Source organism: Trichomycterus rosablanca, chromosome 10 (genome assembly GCF_030014385.1).
Source record: "Trichomycterus rosablanca isolate fTriRos1 chromosome 10, fTriRos1.hap1, whole genome shotgun sequence".
Taxonomy (NCBI): domain Eukaryota; kingdom Metazoa; phylum Chordata; class Actinopteri; order Siluriformes; family Trichomycteridae; genus Trichomycterus; species Trichomycterus rosablanca.
This window is the reverse complement of record NC_085997.1, coordinates 1,754,458-1,772,315: the sequence shown is the minus strand read 5'-3', so window position 1 is coordinate 1,772,315 and position 17,858 is coordinate 1,754,458. Positions and strand designations below refer to the sequence as shown.

At 41.2% G+C, this 17,858-nt stretch overlaps 1 protein-coding gene across 4 annotated transcripts in view; it reads right to left on the bottom strand.

Moving 5' to 3' along the window:
• Positions 1-481: 481 nt before the first annotated feature.
• rpl38 (ribosomal protein L38) overlaps positions 482-17,858 on the bottom strand; it is a 302,538-nt gene continuing 285,161 nt past the window's right edge. For 3 of the 4 annotated variants that reach the window (XM_063002690.1, XM_063002691.1, XM_063002689.1), the window contains exons 2-5: positions 4,896-4,913; positions 2,281-2,341; positions 1,390-1,512; positions 482-550 (exon numbers count right to left, since the gene is read on the bottom strand). In XM_063002690.1, the coding sequence (XP_062858760.1) occupies positions 525-550; positions 1,390-1,512; positions 2,281-2,341; positions 4,896-4,898 (213 nt within the window). In that variant the 5' untranslated portion in view covers positions 4,899-4,913 and the 3' untranslated portion in view covers positions 482-524. Of the gene's footprint in view, positions 551-1,389; positions 1,513-2,280; positions 2,342-4,895; positions 4,914-5,084; positions 5,112-17,858 lie in introns of those variants that run through there. The other variant, XM_063002688.1, reaches the window with a different exon arrangement.

Here is a 17,858-nt window from a genome sequence, read left to right as displayed (position 1 = left end):
AGCCACCAGAAACAGTATTTTATTATTTATTAACCAGACCATACTTACTTCCTTTTAATCTTTTATCCCAAGAATTGAAAGAATTCTACTGTTAAGACGAATATTTATATTTTATTATAAATAATATAATGGAGTTCAATTTTGAAGCAATCAAAGCACATGTGAGTTTAATAGGATTTAATCTAAGAACTGAATCATGTGACTAAAGCGACATCTAGCGGAGCAACAGTAAAAGTGCAGAAATCAGTAAGAAATAAATACAAATAATTATTAAACATTATCTCGTAACGTTAACACGGTATCATCATCAGTAAAGACAATTTATTCATTTTTATTAACCACTTCATCCAGGACTGGGTGCTCGGCAAGAATACAACTTAATTCTGACTCTGCAGTGGTGAGGCGAGAACCTGTGACCTTCCAATGAAGCTTTAAATTGTACATTAATGCATAAAGAAACAAAACACACATCACACGTTAATGATTTTCCAAGTTTTTATTACAACATTTGACACACGAGGCGTTTACTTCAACTCCTTAACAGCCAGACCTGCAAAAGAGGGGGGAGAAAAGTCGGAATTAAATTTATAATCCAGGTTAAAACGTAAACATCATTGAAATACACAGTGTGCACGGTTCATTTCGAATCTTTCCTCTGTACATCACAGCATGCTCTTGATTTATAAGCTGGTCAGAGCACAGACAAATCTAGTTTGGGGTATCAACTTCAAAACAATCAACGTGCTGATTGATGAGCTGTTTACATGAGTCGAAATGTATGAATCTGACATCTCGGTGAGTTTAATGAAACTGAGTTTATTGATGGACGGCACTCAGGTTGTGGCTCTACACCAGGGACGTCCCAATTTTATTTGCTGCAGGTCTCGATACCAAACATCAGGTCCTGAAGCTGATGAACCTGATCAGCCGCAGCAGCTATTTGAGGGCGAGACGGGACACATCTGCTCTAAACCGATCTGTGGCGATTCAAATAGTCACATCAAGGTAAAAATAATGAATTATAATGATATTTATGGTGTATTAATTATGGTGTCGGTGAACCGGTGGAACTGAAGCTTCTATAGGAGCAGAAATTCAGCACTTGGTTCGTCTTTTCTTCTAGCAAGTGTGTAAATGCACTCCGAGCACCGAGCAGCGCAGAGTGTTTGGACTCCTTGCATTTAATCGACTGTTCACGCAAAATAACCAAGGGTCAGACCTTCCACCCATGTTCACGTCATTACAGAACGCTGGGTCTGGGGTGTGGCCAATCAGAAAGTATAAAATTACATACCATGCAGGTATCACAGCTATATACTTCGTTAATGGTGGATTACTATAAATGAATAACGCCTGAATAATGTTGCTGTGCCGTGTGCGAGATCGTACCAGGTGGAAGCGACTGTTTGAGTTTCTCGGCCTTCTCTTTGTCGGTGATGACCAGGGTGTACAGGTACCTGCTGCAGCGCACCTTGAACTTCACATTGTCCTTGTTCTTCTTGATCTTAACAGCTGCGCACACACACACACAATCATTAACGTAAGTGAAATTTCTTGCTTCCTTAGAGCTCAGGATAGTAAATTACTGCGCCAGGGTCAACAAATGTCATTGTGACCAACGTACACCCATATACATCAAAACTAGAGCTGCTACGTTCAGATTAAGACATATGACGCAGTTTGAATGGGCAGAGAACTGATCAGATCTTGCACATAAACACTGACGCAGTGGTGCATCCCTATCGAGGCTGCGTGTCGGTGAACCGGTGGAACTGAAGCTTCTATAGGAGCAGAACTTCAGCACTTGGTTCGTCTTTTCTTCTAGCAAGCGTGTAAATGCACTCCGAGCACCGAGCAGCGCAGAGTGTTTGGACTCCTTGCATTTGATCGGTTTAGATAGGCGGATCATTCTCTTCACAAGGGATATAAAGAGTCTTATTTTAGTCTTCACAGATTTACACTGAATTAACATGGTCAGAAGGTGCTGGAGAGGCTACTGGCTGTAGAACATGATTGTCGGGGCACTGAGGACACTAGAAGGGAGAGAATGCAGAGACTACCGAGTTTATTCATTCTAACTAAATGTGGCATCCTGTAACGCCTCCAGTAGAACCGATTCTGCCATTCTAAAGATTTAAGATGTTACCGCAACCGTCCATCTAATAATAAACTGTTCTTGGTTTGTGCCCCGACTGCCTCCACTCTCCAAGCATGCGGTAAGACTGATGCCCACACGTTTATCCATCTGTATGATCTTTAAATCAAACTAAAGCCACTCACATTTAGCATCCTTCCTCCTGGCCGTCAGCAGGAAATCTTTGATCTCTTCGATTTTGCGCGGCTGAAGGGAAACGAGAGGAAAAAATCGATCACCAGGGTGAACCACACAAACACCGGGTACACTAGGACAGCCCTAAACCTGATCCGTTATTAGATTCTACCTTGATTTTTGGCATTTAGAAGACTTTTTATCCAAAGCGACTTACAGTACTGCGACAGTACACAATCCAAGCACTTAAGGGCCTTGCTCAAGGGTCCAACACAGTGGCAACCTGGCTGTGGTGGGGCTTGAACCGGCAACCTTTGGATTACTAGTCCAGTACACTATTCATACAGATATTCACAGCAGCTTAACATTTCCTGCTCACACATGTATAAACCTCCTGATAAATAAACAGCACAGAGTGACAGTCCAATTGTATAAGAACCTGGGACTCTTCTATAAAACTAGCTAGGGTTTAACTTTCTCCTGATGAAGCCAACTACTCCACCTCCGGGAACCATTCTTAGTTAATACTGATTTAAAGCACGTTAATTTATTAGGATTTAAACGGATAAGACAGATAATCACACATCTGGACATTTAATGATTACACACTTCTTCTTAGACATTTGTATTATATTACATATTGCATTTATTTCTACCAACATTGTACTGCAATGCTTACTTATTATTTCTTATGCACCTTAAGCCTATTTAATTAATAGTTTTTAACCAAATCTTGTATTTACTTAATACGTTTGTACCTTGAGCTGTTGTAATACTTGACTTTCCCTCTGGGATTAATAAAGTTATCTATCTATCTATCTATCTATCTATCTATCTATCTATCTATCTATCTATCTATCTATCATCTATCTATCTATCTATCTATCATCTATCTATCTATCATCTATCTATCTTCTATCTATCATCTATCTATCTATCTTCTATCTATCTATCTATCTATCATCTATCTATCTATCTATCTATCTATCTATCTATCATCTATCTATCTATCTATCTATCTATCTATCTATCTATCATCTATCTATCTATCTATCTATCATCTATCTATCTATCTATCTATCTATCATCTATCTATCTATCATCTATCTATCATCTATCTATCTATCTTCTATCTATCTATCTATCATCTATCTATCATCTATCTATCTATCTATCATCTATCTATCTATCATCTATCTATCATCTATCTATCATCTATCTATCATCTATCTATCTATCTATCTATCTATCATCTATCTATCTATCTATCTATCTATCTATCTATCTATCATCTATCTATCTATCATCTATCTATCATCTATCTATCATCTATCTATCATCTATCTATCTATCTATCATCTATCTATCTTCTATCTATCTATCTATCTATCATCTATCTATCTATCATCTATCTATCTATCTTCTATCTATCTATCTATCTATCTATCATCTATCTATCTATCATCTATCTATATATCTATCAATCATCTATCATCTATCTATCATCTATCTATCTATCTATCTATCATCTATCTATCATCTATCTATCTATCTATCATCTATCTATATATCTATCAATCATCTATCATCTATCTATCATCTATCTATCTATCTATCTATCATCTATCATCTATCTATCTATCTATCTATCTATCATCTATCTATCTATCATCTATCTATCTATCTATCTATCTATCTATCTATCTATCTATCTATCTATCTATCATCTATCATCTATCTATCTATCTATCTATCTATCTATCTATCTATCATGGATGTATGAACTTTGTTTCTCCAATTCAGCTCACTTGCACGTCTTTGGACTGTTGGAGGAAACCGGAGCTCCCGGAAGAAATCCACACAGACACAAAGGGAGAACATGCAAACTCCACACAGAAAGGACTCGGACCGCTGCAACCGGGGATCGAACCCAGGACCTTCTTGCTGTGAGGTGAGCCACTGTGCTGCCAACAATGCTGATTTTAAGCAATAGCACATCAGTTAAGGGACTGGAGTATTTATGCCAGCTTGCTAGGGTTGGGCCCTTCAGCAGGGCCCCTGGTTCTCAGTGTTGGACCACATTTAAGAGTCACTGCAATAAGATTCTGTATGAATAAACAACTATATCACTCCTAATGGAAAAGACTCCAGTATGGAGTTTGAAGTTCTATTTTTGAGTAAATACATTACTACTACTAACATATAATCTATAAATAATTATAGACAGATAAATACTTCATTAATCCCTCAATAAATTAAGGTTTATTACTGTATTTACTATCTTTTAATATGAATGTGTAACAAACATGACCAGTCCTACATAAAATAAACTAAAGCACCATAACGATAACGTTTGGTACAGCGTCATTATAAGTGATAAAATAGAACAACTATAGAATTAAATATTGATCATAATAATAAATTACTAAAATACACTTAATAAAAACTCGGTTAGCATGTTAGCAATAGCAGCTAACTGATACTAAATGCTACTTAATGTAAACACAAGCATTTATATTAACGAACACCATAGCGTGTCTTAAGTAATACATTTAAAGCGCCTTAAAGTGTTATTTATACAGAATATTGAGATAAAACCTGATTATTATGTATACAAGTTTCTTACCATTCTGTCAGCCGTAACCTGCACACAAAGAAAAATAACGTTATTAAATTACAAACAGCGAACAAATAATCACTCATTTATCAACAATACACTTTAATAACAATATGTAATGCGTTTATTTCACTAAATTTGAACAGATTAAAGAGATTTAATCGGATTTTACTGATGTATTAATAACGCTACACTTACACAGCCAGCAGGCGGAGAAGGAAAAGGGGTGGGGCTTCCGCTCGAATATTATTTATACCCAAGCTACGGCGCCTCCACAGGGACATTTCAGTAAAGCGAACATCCACAGCGACGACCAGCGGCACGGCGTGACGCAGGAGAGTCGATTCATGAATCACCGAGTCGATTCGCTGAAGTAGATATAAAGTAAAACAAATAAAACGGCCAATAGATTAAAACTTAAATGTAAAGCGTTACAGAAAGACATCTAATTTGACAGAATAATCATAATAAGAATAATTCTTAATAAAAGGTGGCACGGTGGCACAAAACAGCGTCGCCTCATAGCATGAAGAAGCTGAGTTTGATTCCCTAGCTGGGCGGCCAGGGTCCTTTCTGTGTGTAGTTTGCATGTTCTCTCTGAGAGATGCCTGACATTATTAGTGTAAATCAAACCATGACTGATCTAACAGTATTTTGCTTTTTCAGTCATATACAGTCCAGTGAACGGTACCCACCATGGCCCAGTTGTTTTGTGTGCTGGTGTCTCCTCCAGGTTTCTTTCACAGAGCGACCCCTGCCTTGTTTAAAATAGTTTTTAGCCAATATATAGGGAATGCAGTAGCAAGTCATGGACCTCACTTGAATGTCTTTGTACTGTGGGAGGAAACCCACGCAGACACGGGGAGAACATGCAAACTCCACACAGAAAGGACCCAGACCGCTCCACCTGGGGATCGAACCCTGGACCTCCTTGCTGTGAGGTGACAGTGCTACCCACCGAACCACCCAGATCTGTACGCTTAACACTGTTTATGGGGATTATAAACGAGTATTTATCCATCCTTTGAGTCACACTGGAAAATGTAGTGACTTATTTTACCTGTTGTCTATTTGCTTTATGTATTGATGCTATTCAAACACACAGCAGTGAGTCTATTCACAAGTTTATCTCCTAGTGACCAGAGAATCAGGAATGAAGCTGAAAGTATAAAATCAGAGGTGAATTTAGGACTGATTGGTCACTCTCGTCCCATCACACTTTCATTATCACTCGTTTATCAGACACTTTATCTCACGCTTTCCTCTCTTCAGTCCTGATTACAGCACCGAGAGTCTCATCAGAGAAAAACTCCTCACACCACCAGACTGCAGAACCGGAACGTACAAAATACAAGCATAACAAGCACTATATGATCAAAAGTATAAAGACACCCTTACAGCCATGGATTCTCTGTCGTATATATTGCCACAGATCCACCACCAATGAACTCAGATAATGTCAGTTAACCTATCAGAAGCCATGGTTTTGTTTTCCAGATTTTTCCAGGCTATTTAAAAGCACATCAAACTTGTATGTGTTTGTGTATGTAAACTTCTGACCCACTGGGCGTTTGATATAGTGAATTAGAAGAGAAATGATTAGTCTGTGAACATTTGTTGACATGGAATCTGTGGTGGATAAATATGAGTTTTAATGACTTCAGTACAAGTTTATATAAACTTTAGAGTCCATGCAGCTGTAGGTAAACACTTCTCATTCCTCTCACCGTGCGTCTGAGCATGTTTTGTATCTCAGGGATTAATAATGGATTACTGAATAATCAGAGTAGCAGAGGAACGATGAATGGATTTGCTGATGTCTGATAGTAGATGAAATATCAATAAATCTTGTTAACTTGGACTGTAATCCCTCCTGAGACCAGCGGGTCGAAACCTACAAATAATAAACCAGACCTTCAGGCCCTGCCTCTCTCTCTCTCTCTCTCTCTCTCTCTCTCTCTCTCTCTCTCTCTCTCTCTCTCAGGTGTATTATCTGAAGCTCTCTCGTTCAGTGGAATGATTTGCTGTCAGTACAACATGAGATCTGGAGATTTCCTCTCTTTTGGAGAGAATGTCGATTCCACTGAACAGTTCCACGCTGCACTTCCAGCTCATTCATGATTCACTCTACAGCCCCGGTCACCCCTGGGTTTTTAGGTTCATACCTCTGTGTACACTAAGGCCAGGAATATTTGGAACCTTTATGGAGTTCCTTCTCACCTTGTAGGTGCATATGTGGTCTTCACTCTTCTGGGAAGATGTTTCACAGGATTTCAAAGTGTTTTTGTGGCAGCACGTGTCCAGAAAGACTTTTTTTTTTAAAGATGACCAGCCTCAGTTGTAGCCTAGCGGTTACGGTGTTGAACTAGTACTCAAAAAGTCACTGGTTCAAGCCCCACCACTGCCAGGTTGGCGCTGCTGGGCCCTTGAGCAAGGCCCTTAACCCTCAAATGCTTAGACAGTAAACTGTCACTGTACTGTAAGTCGCTTTGGATGAAAGCGTCTGCTAAATGATGAAAATGTAAATAAGGGCAATAATGGTCAGGACCACCACAGAGCAGGTATTATTTAGGTGGGGGATCATTCTCTGCACTGCAGTGACACTGACATGGTGGTGGTGTGTTAGTGTGTGTTGTGCTGGTATGAGTGGATCAAACACCGTGTCCACTCACTGTCCACTCTATTAGACACTCCTACCTAGTTGGTCCACCTTGTAGATGTAAAGTCAGAGACGATCGCTCATCTATTGCTGCTGTTTGAGTCGCTCATCTTCTAGACCTTCATCAGTGGTCACAGGACACTGCCCACGGGGCGCTGTTGGCTGGATATTTTTGGGTTGGTGGACTATTCTCAGTCCAGCAGTGACAGTGAGGTGTTTAAAAACTCATACCAGTCATACCAGCACAACACACACTAACACACCACCACCATGTCAGTGTCACTGCAGTGCTGAGAATCATCCACCACCTAAATAATACCTGCTCTGTGGGAGTCCTGACCATTGAATAACAGCATGAAAGAAGGTAACAAGGCATGTAGAGAAACAGATGGACTACAGTCAGTAATTGTAGAACTACAAAGTGCTTCTATATGGTAAGTGGAGCTGAGTGTAAAGGTTCAGTATGGATCATGAGTTCCGAGCTGAGTGTAATAGTCAAGGTTTATTTAGTTGTTCGGTACAGGCTGTGTACATGATGAATTAAGGGAGCAGAGGATGATGGGAAATGCAGCAGAAGTGATGGGAGATGATTCTGTTGTTGATAACCGCCTCAGGTTTGCAGTGTTGTTGGAGTGGTGGAGGAAGGACGGATCCTTCACACGGTCGCTCACTCTCGGACGAGCCGTACGTGACGGTTCGTGCTGATTGATTTTCTGTTTGAGCGCCGCGTCTGAATGTCTGACCTCCGACCTCTGACTCACGGAGACCGCGCCGCATGTTGTTTTTTCTATATAACGATGTTTAAACTACCGTACCGAGCGTGCTGTCGCCATGGATACCGACTCCATCCATAACCGCAGTACACACACACACTTCGTGTTCTGTGTGTTTCGTTTGGCTCTGTTTTTAAACAAAATAAAAAGCTGAGAATACAGGACTGCATGGCGAGGGATGTTCAGCTGCTGTCTGCACACTGATTGTTCAGTGATGTGATGACGAGATTAATTTGATGTGATTAATCTGAGCTGCTCTGGAGTTCGGCGGGCAGATCACGAAATGATGCACTTCTGCTTTGCAATGTTTGGCCAGCAGAGGAAGCATGGAGCTGCAGATCATTGCTGTATTGGTTCCTCTAAACTAGTGGTGGGAAAACTACAGCCTGTGGGCCGCACACTGACCGTTATGCTGTTCAGTCCGGTCACTCAAGTACAGTGGAACCTCGATTTCCACAAAGGTCCACAAAAGAGCTAAACAGTAAATTGATCAACAGTAAAATGAACATCGTAAACAGATACATAAATATGATCGTATAGTGGGGACTGAAGCTCTGCTGGTGGCTACTGAAGCAGCACTGGTGCATCACTAAGCATTGGAACTTGCAAAATGTAAGCATAACACACAGAGAAAAAGGCGAGAACAAAGCGAGACTTCTGACAAAATAAAGCCTATCGATCATGTAAACAGAGAGACGTGCGCCAGCTAGTGGATGATCACTGAGCCACTGGTCTTGGTACCTTTCTTACTGGAATTTTTATCAATTGGACCGGATATTCGGTTTTCCAGATTTTGTCTGTTAAATCGAGGTTTCACTGTATTTACAAATTTGTCCTAATTGTCCGCATTCATTTAGCTTTTTTCCTGCAATACCCTGCGTTTCATTTGATTCCACTAGATGGCACACTCCAAACACTACTGACCTTTTGTAGCCTAGCGGTTAAGGTACTGGACTAGTAATCAGAGGGTCGCTGGTTCAAGCCCCGCCACTGCCAGGTTGCTAGGACCTAGGAGCTAGGACCTTAATCCTCAATTGCTTAGACGATATACTGATATACGGTACTGTAAGTCACTTTGGATAAAAGCGTCTGCTAAATGCCGTAAATGTAAATGTGAATAGTTCACCCCCCCCCCACCAAACCCAGAGTGTCCCTTGAAGCAAAAAGTTTGCCCCCCCCGCCCATCCTAAACTGAAAGTCACCTCTTGTTACTAATTTGCTCCAGGTGGAGGTGTTTCTATTTATCACGGTTTCACCCTCACAGATTTGCCAGCTCCTCTGTTGGCAACCTGCTTTCTGTTTAAAGAGAAAGTCTGGTTTTCAGTTGGCGTATGATGTGATCGAGTTCTTTTAAAATCTTCAATCTAGTATCAGTTTCCAGATTAGATTAGATAGATTTTATAGCTTTTTATTAAAGAAAACATCCAGTATAAAATAATGTTATTCTTCTTTAATTCTGTTTAGTCAGAATGAAGATGTTTTAGCTCTGAATCTTTTGTGTTCTGGTGTGATAAACTAGAACGTTCTGGAGCTAAAGTGGCGTCACACTTCCGAACAGAATTATTTCCTCCTCAGCTGGAAATAGATTTTTATATATTTTTCATTTTCTCTTCGTCCTCCTGAGCTCGGCTTTTTAAATTGATTCGTAGCTGCAGGTTTATCATTCCTCCGATTTTCTCTTTCATTTCCTCCGACGGCGTTGTAGCCACAGCAAACCTTAAAGTAGTGATAATAAAAGTCTTCATTTAAAAGCTCGTTAAGATAAACAAGTGAAACATGAAATGCTGGACGTGGTCGGAGGAGAAGAAAATCATCAGACTGCATTAGACACACGTTAGAGTTTTCAGGCTCCTGTTAGTTCTGTTAATGCTCATCCACAAATCAATCAGCCTGAAAAAGTTCCACTTTCTTAAAAATAATACAACCCCAAATCAGGAAAAGTTGGGACAGCAGGGAAAATGCTAATTTGACTTTTATTAGATGTCAGACAAGATGAACCAAAATCATTTCACTTATTATTTAATAAACATCCATTCCTGCATTTCAGGCCTGCAACACATTCCAAAAAAAGTTGGGACGGTAAAGCATTTACCACTTTGTAATGTTGCCGTTCCTTTTCACCACTTAAAAGAGGTTTTGGCACCGAGGAGACCGAGTGATTTAGTGTTTCAGCTTTTATTTTGTCTCGTTCTTCCTGCAAACACGTCTTAAGATGTGCAGCAGTACGGGGGGGTCGTCGTTGTTTCAAAATTCTCCACACGTTCTCTATTGGGAACAGATCAGGACTGCAGGCAGGCCAGTCCAGTACCCGTACCCTCTTCTTGCGCAGCCATGCCTTTGTAATGTGTGCAGCAGGTGGTTTTCCATCCTCTTGTTGAAGCTTAAGCTTGCACCCTTGGCCTTTACACACTAAAATTCCTCCCAATTCCTTGAATGATTTAATGATATTCTGCACTGTAGAGGAAGAACATGCAAATCCCTTCCAATCTTTTTTTGAGGTTCATTGTTTTTAAACATTTAAATCATTTTCTCACACATTTGTGGACAAACTGGATCCTCTGATCATCTTTACTCATCAAACACTCCTTTCCTGGATGCTGCTTTTGTACCAAACCATGATTACAATCACCTGTTTGGAATCACATCATTATTTAGTTCTTTCACCTCATTACTAGCCTTTAATTGCCCCCGTCCCAACTTTTTTTGGAATGTGTTGCAGGCCTGAAATGCAGGAATGGATGTTTTTATTAATAAATGAAATTAAGTTGAGCAGATAAAAGATGATGAAAGTAAATGTAAGGAACACTGTGTTTTTATTTTATTTGCATTTTCCATACTGTCCCAACTTTTTCTGATTTTGGGGTTGTATATATAACTTGTTTATTTAACCTGTTAAACTCCACTGAGACGCCAGCGAGTCCAAACTAATCTTACTTTTTAATTATAACATCCTGGAGAAACATAGATTACATTTAAACACTTGATGCACAACTTTTATTTACTTTATAAATATATTAGTATGAAAATATCATGTTATGTTATATTATATCAAGTGTTATTTATAGAAATCAGTCTAAATATTTATACATTTTAAAAAGCCACATTCGGCTCAAACACACCGACAGATTCTCAGGTTTATAAACGTAAAATGAATCACAATCAAGAAATAAATATCAATTAATAAGACATTTAAACAGAAAGAGCTCCTCACTGATTTAAACAACATTTTATACTGTTTTATACTGCCACTCACCTCGGTTTTCTTTGAAGCTGACCCCGTCCACATATTTATGGTTCTTCATTCATTATTAATCATCAGTTCTGTCTGAAGTGTCAAGATCGTTTAAAGCTCCTTCAGAAACTGCAAAATAATGATGAAACTGAAAGGTGTGACCAGCTGACGGTCTGAGCTTTTCAATACAGTTACATTACTGTCAGATGCAGAGACATTACACAATAAAAACGCTGGAGGGATGTAAACAAAAAAGCTGCTCTAGCAGTAAAGCTGTTGGGAAAAATGTATAGAATAAAAAATACAATGCTCATTATTATTATTATTAATAATAATAACAAATATCATTTTCTTCTCTTTATTTCAGGATTTAGATGCTAAATGAATTTTAGATGAACATGTTAAAACACTAAATATTTATTTTAATGTGTTTTTTTTAGGGCGGCACGGTGGCTAAGTGGGTAGCACTGTCGCCTCACAGCAAGAAGGTCCTGGGTTCGATCCCAAGGTGGAACGGTTCGGGTCCTTTCTGTGTGGAGTTTGCATGTTCTCCCCGTGTCTGCGTGGGTTTACTCCGGGAGCTCCGGTTTCCTGTTCACCTGTGTGAACAGTTCAGGCTGGGTGAGTGGGTTGAATGCCAGATGCTTTTATCCAAAGCGTCTTGCAGTACTGTGACAGTACACTGTCTAACTGGTTAAGGGCCCAACAGTGGCAACCTGGCAGTGGTGGGGTTTGAACCAGCGACCTTTCGATTACTAGTCCAGTAACTTAACCGCTAGGCTACAACTGCCCTGTACACACATGCAGCTTCTAATACTAGTTAAGGTATTATCAGGGTATTACTGCTGAACACGTGCTTCCCTTTATGACCACAGCTGAGCTGATCTTGGTAAGAGACCACTGTTCCATGCATGTTTTAGTGTGTGCAGCCAAACTGGTTCTATTCATACAGACAGCTATTTCTATTTCTATTTCTATTATTTGTATTTTAATTTCTTTTGTGTGTGTGTGTGTGGGGGGGGGTTAATTATTCAGTCGCAGGAAAGGAAGAGTTGATGTGCACTGTAGGTATCCTGCTTCGTCTCACTGCAGCGCTCTGTGCTTTATTGCAGGGAGTCTGTAATCAGATTATCGGACGGTTGTTCTGGTTAATGTTTATTTTCCGGCGGGCGGTGTCGGCGCTGTGTAGGAGAGAATCAGATGATGTGTTTATGATGGTAAAGTGCATTAGGTATAAAGCAGCCGGAGTAAACCCATGGGCCCGCCGAGCGCACCCTCGCTAAGTGCATTTCACCATCACAAACGGGATATTGTTTTTCCTCCGAGATTCACCGGCACAAATCCATCTTCATTCCATCTTCATTTACTGAAGAAGCGTTCCATCTTTTCTGGAAGAGGTGGAACACCGACACACGACACTGCTGTTTAAAACTGTATTCACACACTGTCTGTTATTCTATATCAGATCAATAAATATAAAATATTACACAAATAAACCCCCCCAATCATCCACTTATCTGAAATCTCTCGAACTGAACTCTGTCCTGGTGCTGGACTAGCAATCATAAGGTTGCCGGTTCAAGCCCCACCATCACCAAGTTGCCACTGTTGGGCCCTTGAGCAAGGCCCTTAATTGCTCAAATTTCATTCAATGTCTGTTTTCCCATCGGACAGTTCACACACACACACACACACACACACACACGTTTACACTTCAGGTACTTTAGTACCTCCAAATGGTCTGACTGCATGTCTTTGGATGGTGGGAGGAAACCGGATCACACAAACACAGGAGAACATGCAAACTCCTCCTGGGAATCAAACCCAGGACCTTCTTGCTGTGAGGTGACTGTGCTATCCACCAAGCCACCGTGGAACTCATTGGTAATCACTCAGCACCTCCACAGCAGTAGAGCTTTGGACTATCAATAAAAGGTACTGGACTAGTAATTGGAAAGGTCGCTGGTTCAAGCCCCACCACTGCCAGGTTGCCACTGTTGGGCCCCTGAGCAAGGCCCTTAACCTTCAATTGCTTAGACAATATACTCTCACAGTAGTGTAAGTCGCTTTTATAAAGGCGTCTGCAACATGCTGAAAATGTAAAATGTAAATGGAAGATTGTGGGTTCTAGTCTCAGCTCTCCAATGCAGTTACTGTTGGGCCCTTGAGCAAGGCCCTTAACCTTCAATTGCTTAGAAAAGATATATTCTCACAGTACTGTAAGTCGCTTTGATTAGAAGCGTTTGCTAAATGCCGAAAATGTAAAAAGTAAATTAAAGATTGTGGGTTCTAATCTCAGCTGTCCAATGCAGCCACTGTTGGGCCCTTGAGCAAGGCCCTTAACCTTCAATTGATTAGACAATATATATTCTCACAGTACTGTAAGTCGCTTTTATAAAGGTGTCTGCTAAATGCTGAAAATGTAAAATGTAAATGGAAGATTGTGGGTTCTAGTCACAGCTCTCCAATGCAGCCACTGTTGGGTCCTTGAACAAGGCCCTTAAACCTCTCGGCTCCAGGGGTGCTCTACAATGTAAAATACATGATATACCGTATACACAGTACAATGGTGTTCTTTTGTCTCCACCAGCAGGCGGCGACCTAAACCAGTCTGTGTGTGTGTGTGTTTGTGTGTGTGTGTGTGTGTGTGTGTTAGTAGAAGCTCAGACTGGAAGCGGAGCAGCTTCAGATCTCACCGCTCCTCCAGTCTGGACTTTCTCCTTCGTTTTCCGATCTTCGTGTCGGATCTCGATCATCACTCCGGTGTGTCTGATTATCTGAACCTCTGATCTGATCTGATCTGATCTGATAACAACCCCCCCCCCAACATCCTCCTGTGGAACCGGTGCGTGGAGCGCAAACTTGAACCGGAGCGGTTCGCTGATGGATCTGCGCGTCTGTCCATCATGAGCGCGGATATTTTCGGATCGTTTTCGGACCTTGTTTTGTATCTTGTGCTTTGAAGTCACCGATAACGGAGATGAAATAGATCAGACAGCGATCGGACATTGAGCGGGAATCACCGGGACTCAGCGATGCTGGAGAAGTTGGACTTCTGGATCTGAACTGGACTTCCAAAGGGTATCGTTTACTCGCTCATCATCAGCAGGAAGAGCGCATGCGTGGTATTAATTGGTGCTAATTGAGTGAGTAAATGTGCAGTCTGATGGAAGGTGTTAGTTTGATGAACTCTGAGGAACATCTCAAGCTCTGTTGGATGTAGGAGGGTGAAAACGCAGCAGTGAGGATGATTGGATTAAAGTGTGTGTTGCTGCTTCTGCTACTGCACTGCTCATCAGCTCAAGGTAAGACATGCAGAAGTGGTGTTGGGTGGGATTTAGGGGAGAGCGTGGTCGGCTGGCATCGTTCCGCTCTGGTGTATCAATTAATTTGTGGAACAGGTCTCGTTCTGATCAGCTGGATGCGCACTGTGAAATGTGGTGGTGGTTGCATCAGGCTGCTGTACACATTTGAAAGAGGTTCTGGATTCAGTTCGTTCCTCTTGTCTTGATCATACAACCAAAGCGACACTGGTCAGTGTGTTTTGACATAGAGAACATCGCTGTGGACCCCGATGTTCTTCAGTGGTTGACTCCTTCTTTACAGCCGCCACTGTGGTTGTGGTCTTGTCTTCACCTCCAAACCCAAGACATCTGGATTAAAATATCATTCATTACTCCTGAGTCCAATGGCAGTCTGCTTTACGCCGTCTTAGCTGACACTTTGCATCATACACAGTGACGTCAGGCTGAAGTGCAAGAGCGAGATGTTTGATCAAGATGCTGTGTGGTGGCTTGGTGGGTAGCACCGTCGCCTCACAGCCAGAAGGTCCTGGGTTTGATTCCCAGTTGGAGCGACCTGGGTCCTTTCTGTGTGGAGTTTGCAGGCGGCATGGTGGCTCGGTGGGTAGCACCGTCTCCTCACAGCCAGAAGGTCCTGGGTTTGATTCCCTTTCTGTGTGGAGTTTGCAGGTGACACGGTGGCTCAGTGGGTAGCACTGTCGCCTCACAGCCAGAAGGTCTTATGTTTGATGCCCAGGTGGAGCAACCTGGGTCCTTTCTGTGTGGAGTTTGCATGTTCTCCCCGTGTCCGTGTGGGCTTCCTCCAACAGTACAAAGGCATGCAGTCAGGCTTGGCCCTGTGATGGACTGGCGACCTGTCCAGGGTGTTTCCCACCTTTTGCACCCACCGTGACCCTGACCAGGATAAAGCTAACAAATGTACCCTGCTATGCCAGTGCCAGGTTGAAAGCTCGACCCGTTTTATGTTTGTCTCCTGTGATGGCTTGGCTGGTTGCATTACTTGTGGCCAAGTGTGTCCACGTACTTTTGGCAGCGTGGTATAATGCCAAACTATCACAACGGTTTATCTCCGACTGACTGAGCGTCTGTGTTCCGATCCCAGCGAGGTGGTAATTAATGGGCAGTACGGCGTGCCATGTGGGCACCGGTGCGTGCGGAGCGTCTAGCTGAGATCCCCCCGGCGCTCCGTACCGCCCCCTGGGTGCCCGGTGTTCACTGGAGCGCGGTAAAGCTTTACAGGTGTTTATTTAAAGAACGGAGGGGTGAAGCGGAGTGAAGCGAGGGGCCTGTGAGTTCACGCCGTCTGACCTTCACTGTGTTTCCGTGTCATTCTTCTGATCTGCTGCGCTGCAGAACCACTGAAGCTTGAGCTGATGTTCCCCAAACGTTCCAGGGTCAGAAGGAAAAGGGACGCTGCTACTTTTTATTGATTCGGTTGTTTTATAATTTTATTTCTTTTTTTTATCCAGTTTTAGCTTGATAAAGCACAAACACAGTATAAATGAGGGTAAATCGGTGGGTACTGGAACATCACTGATGGAAGGAATTCTTTGCTTTTGGTGCAGCTATTAATTTAGTGGTGATTTTTAATTTGCTAATTGATTCTAATGTTGCAGCAGTTTAAAAATCATTCATTCATCTTCAGTACTCGGTTATCAGTACTCTGATACTGAACATAGTTGATTGGATTTTAATAGAAGGAACATTAATATTAATATTTGTCCCCGTTCCTAATTGCGGTTGAATTTGCACATTTTATTTATATCGACTCTTTCAGCTCTTTAATCTAAACTTGATTTAAATCAAAGACGTTTTTTAAATCATCATTTTAACTCCGAGTGTCGTGTGGAAATGTAATTACTTAAATGTAATGATAACTGCGTGTGTTCAGACTCGACACCCCTCGGTTTGATTAGTGAAGCTCTGTTGGATGGAAACATCACTTGCATTGTGAAGAAGATAAAAGATAAAAAGGGGTTTAAAAACTATCTCTAAGGTTCTAGGACTCCAGTGAACCACAGTAAGTGTCTTCCAGGCAGCCCAGGAAAGCTGGAGATCCCAGTTAAGTCTGGTTCCTCTCAAGGTTTCTTCCTTCCTGCCACAGTCGCCCTCAGCTGCTCAACAGGGGTTTTGGTTCTGGACTCTTTGGATCTGGTTACTATGAGACAACGTCTGTTATAAACATGCTGTCCAAATATAGTTGAATTGATTTTTTAGAATGATGCATTTTTAAAGTAAGGAAACTTATATTATACAATATTGAATCTATAGTAGTAAATACAGTAAATTCCATTAAGAGCGCATTGAAGACCAATCAATTTTGTGACATAATTGCGTTATAAATGTGACATTACTTTGTTACAGAGATGACATTATTACTGAGTTAACATTTTGTTATATATGTGAAATTATTGTGTTATAAAGGGGACATTATAGTGTTATAAAGGGGACATTATAGTGTTATAGATGTGACATTATTGTGTGGTGGGGGTGACCGTTACTGAGGTGACGTTGTGTGGTGGAGGTGACATTATTCTGTTACAGAGGTGACATTATGTTACTGAGGTGACATTGTTACTTTATAGATGTGACATTAATGTGATCACAGAGGTGACTTTATTGTGTAACAGAGGTGACTATTGTGTTACAGAGGTGACTACTGTGTTACAGAGGTGACTATTGTGTTACATAGGTGACTTTACTGTGTTACAGAGGTGACTTTACTGTGTTACAGAGGTGACTATTGTGTTACAGAGGTGACTTTACTGTGTTACAGAGATGACTTGTGTTACAGAGGTGACTATTGTGTTACAGAGGTGACTATTGTGTTACATAGGTGACTTTACTGTGTTACAGAGGTGACTTTACTGTGTTACAGAGGTGACTATTGTGTTACATAGGTGACTTTACTGTGTTACAGAGGTGACTATTGTGTTACATAGGTGACTTTACTGTGTTACAGAGGTGACTATTGTGTTACAGAGGTGACTATTGTGTTACAGAGGT